The sequence below is a fragment of the Monosiga brevicollis genome, genomic scaffold (genome assembly GCF_000002865.3).
Source record: "Monosiga brevicollis MX1 MONBRscaffold_303 genomic scaffold, whole genome shotgun sequence".
NCBI lineage: Eukaryota > Choanoflagellata > Craspedida > Salpingoecidae > Monosiga > Monosiga brevicollis.
The window spans coordinates 1-1,691 of NW_001865207.1; the positions used below are offsets into that span (position 1 = coordinate 1).

Below are 1,691 nucleotides of genomic sequence, written 5' to 3' on the forward strand. Positions count from 1 at the left end.
GCAACGTATCTGCCATCACAGTCTCTATCAAGTTCGCCGCACCCGGATCAGGATATGATCAGCCTGATTATTTTCGTGTCACCCTTGTATTTCTGGGCGGTGAGCAGCAGAATTTGGAAACTAGTGATGTCCTGTATGTCACTGGAGCACCTTCTGGTGGCATTATTACTATGCAGACGCCTATCAACGGCTTGGAGCTGGGGGTGGACCGGAACTCGAATGTGCTCAATTTGACGAGTACCTTTCCGCTTCATGCCGACACCGAGTTTATGAGGGTGGATTATGACTATGGTACAACGCATCGAGATGAGTACTTTCTGTTTGGCGATCTTGTCGTACTAGGCTGTGACACAGGCGCCGATTGTGATCAGTGTCCTGAGGGGTCGGAGCTTAACGCCGAGCGCAGTGGCTGTGACACTTGCGCTGCTGGTAGCTATCGCTCGGCTGGAATGAACGAGTGTGCCGTGTGCGCGGACGGCACCGAGCCGTCAGGTGACCAAGCGTCGTGCGTGTCGTGTACAGGAGCCGAATATCGCGATGCGTCGAGCATGAACGAGTGTGCGGCCTGCCCCTTGGGGTCAGACCCCAACTCGGAGCGCAGTGGCTGTGACACGTGTGCGGCTGGTAGCTATCGCTCGGCTGGAATGAGCGCATGTGTCGTATGTGCGGATGGCACGGAGCCGTCAGGAAATCAAGCGTCGTGTGTGCCATGTTCAGGATCCGAATATCGTGATGCGTCGAGCATGGACCAGTGTGCGGCCTGCCCCTTGGGGTCAGAGCCCAACTCGGAGCGCAGTGACTGTGACACGTGTGCGGCTGGTAGCTATCGCTCGGCTGGAATGAACGAGTGTGCCGTGTGCGCGGACGGCACGGAGCCGTCAGGAAATCAAGCGTCGTGTGTGCCATGTTCAGGATCCGAATATCGCGATGCGTCGAGCATGAACCAGTGTGCAGCCTGTCCGTGGGGTCAGAACCCAACTCGGAGCGCAGTGACTGTGACACGTGTGCTGCTGGTAGCTATCGCTCGGCTGGAATGAACGAGTGTGCCGTGTGCGCGGACGGCACCGAGCCGTCAGGCGACCAAGCGTCGTGCGTGCCGTGTTCAGGAGCCGGGTATCGTGATGCATCGAGCATGGACCAGTGTGCAGCCTGCCCCTTGGGGTCAGACCCCAACTCGGAGCGCAGTGGCTGTGACACGTGTGTCGCTGGTAGCTATCGCTCGGCTGGAATGAGCGCATGTGTCGTATGTGCGGATGGCACGGAGCCGTCAGGAAATCAAGCGTCGTGTGTGCCGTGTACAGGAGCCGACTATCGAGACGCGTCAAGCATGAGCGAGTGTGCAGCCTGCCCCTTGGGGTCAGAGCCCAACTCGGAGCGCAGTGGCTGTGACACGTGTGTCGCTGGTAGCTATCGCTCGGCTGGAATGAGCGCATGTGTCGTATGTGCGGATGGCACGGAGCCGTCAGGAAATCAAGCGTCGTGTGTGCCATGTTCAGGATCCGAATATCGCGATGCGTCGAGCATGAACCAATGTGCGGCTTGCCCCGTGGGGTCGGAGCCCAACTCGGAGCGCAGTGGCTGTGACACGTGTGCTGCTGGTAGCTATCGCTCGGCTGGAATGAACGAGTGTGCCGTGTGCGCGGACGGCACCGAGCCGTCAGGAAATCAAGCGTCGTGCGTGCCATGTTCAG

General features: G+C 59.0%; 1 protein-coding gene across 1 annotated transcript; it reads left to right on the forward strand.

The window, feature by feature from the left end:
• Window positions 1-170: 170 nt before the first annotated feature.
• On the forward strand, window positions 171-492 carry MONBRDRAFT_13224 (uncharacterized protein; the record flags this gene model as incomplete). Its single annotated transcript, XM_001751116.1, has 1 exon — window positions 171-492. A coding segment is annotated over one exon (322 nt), but the record flags the coding sequence as incomplete, so codon positions are not given.
• Window positions 493-1,691: the final 1,199 nt, after the last annotated feature.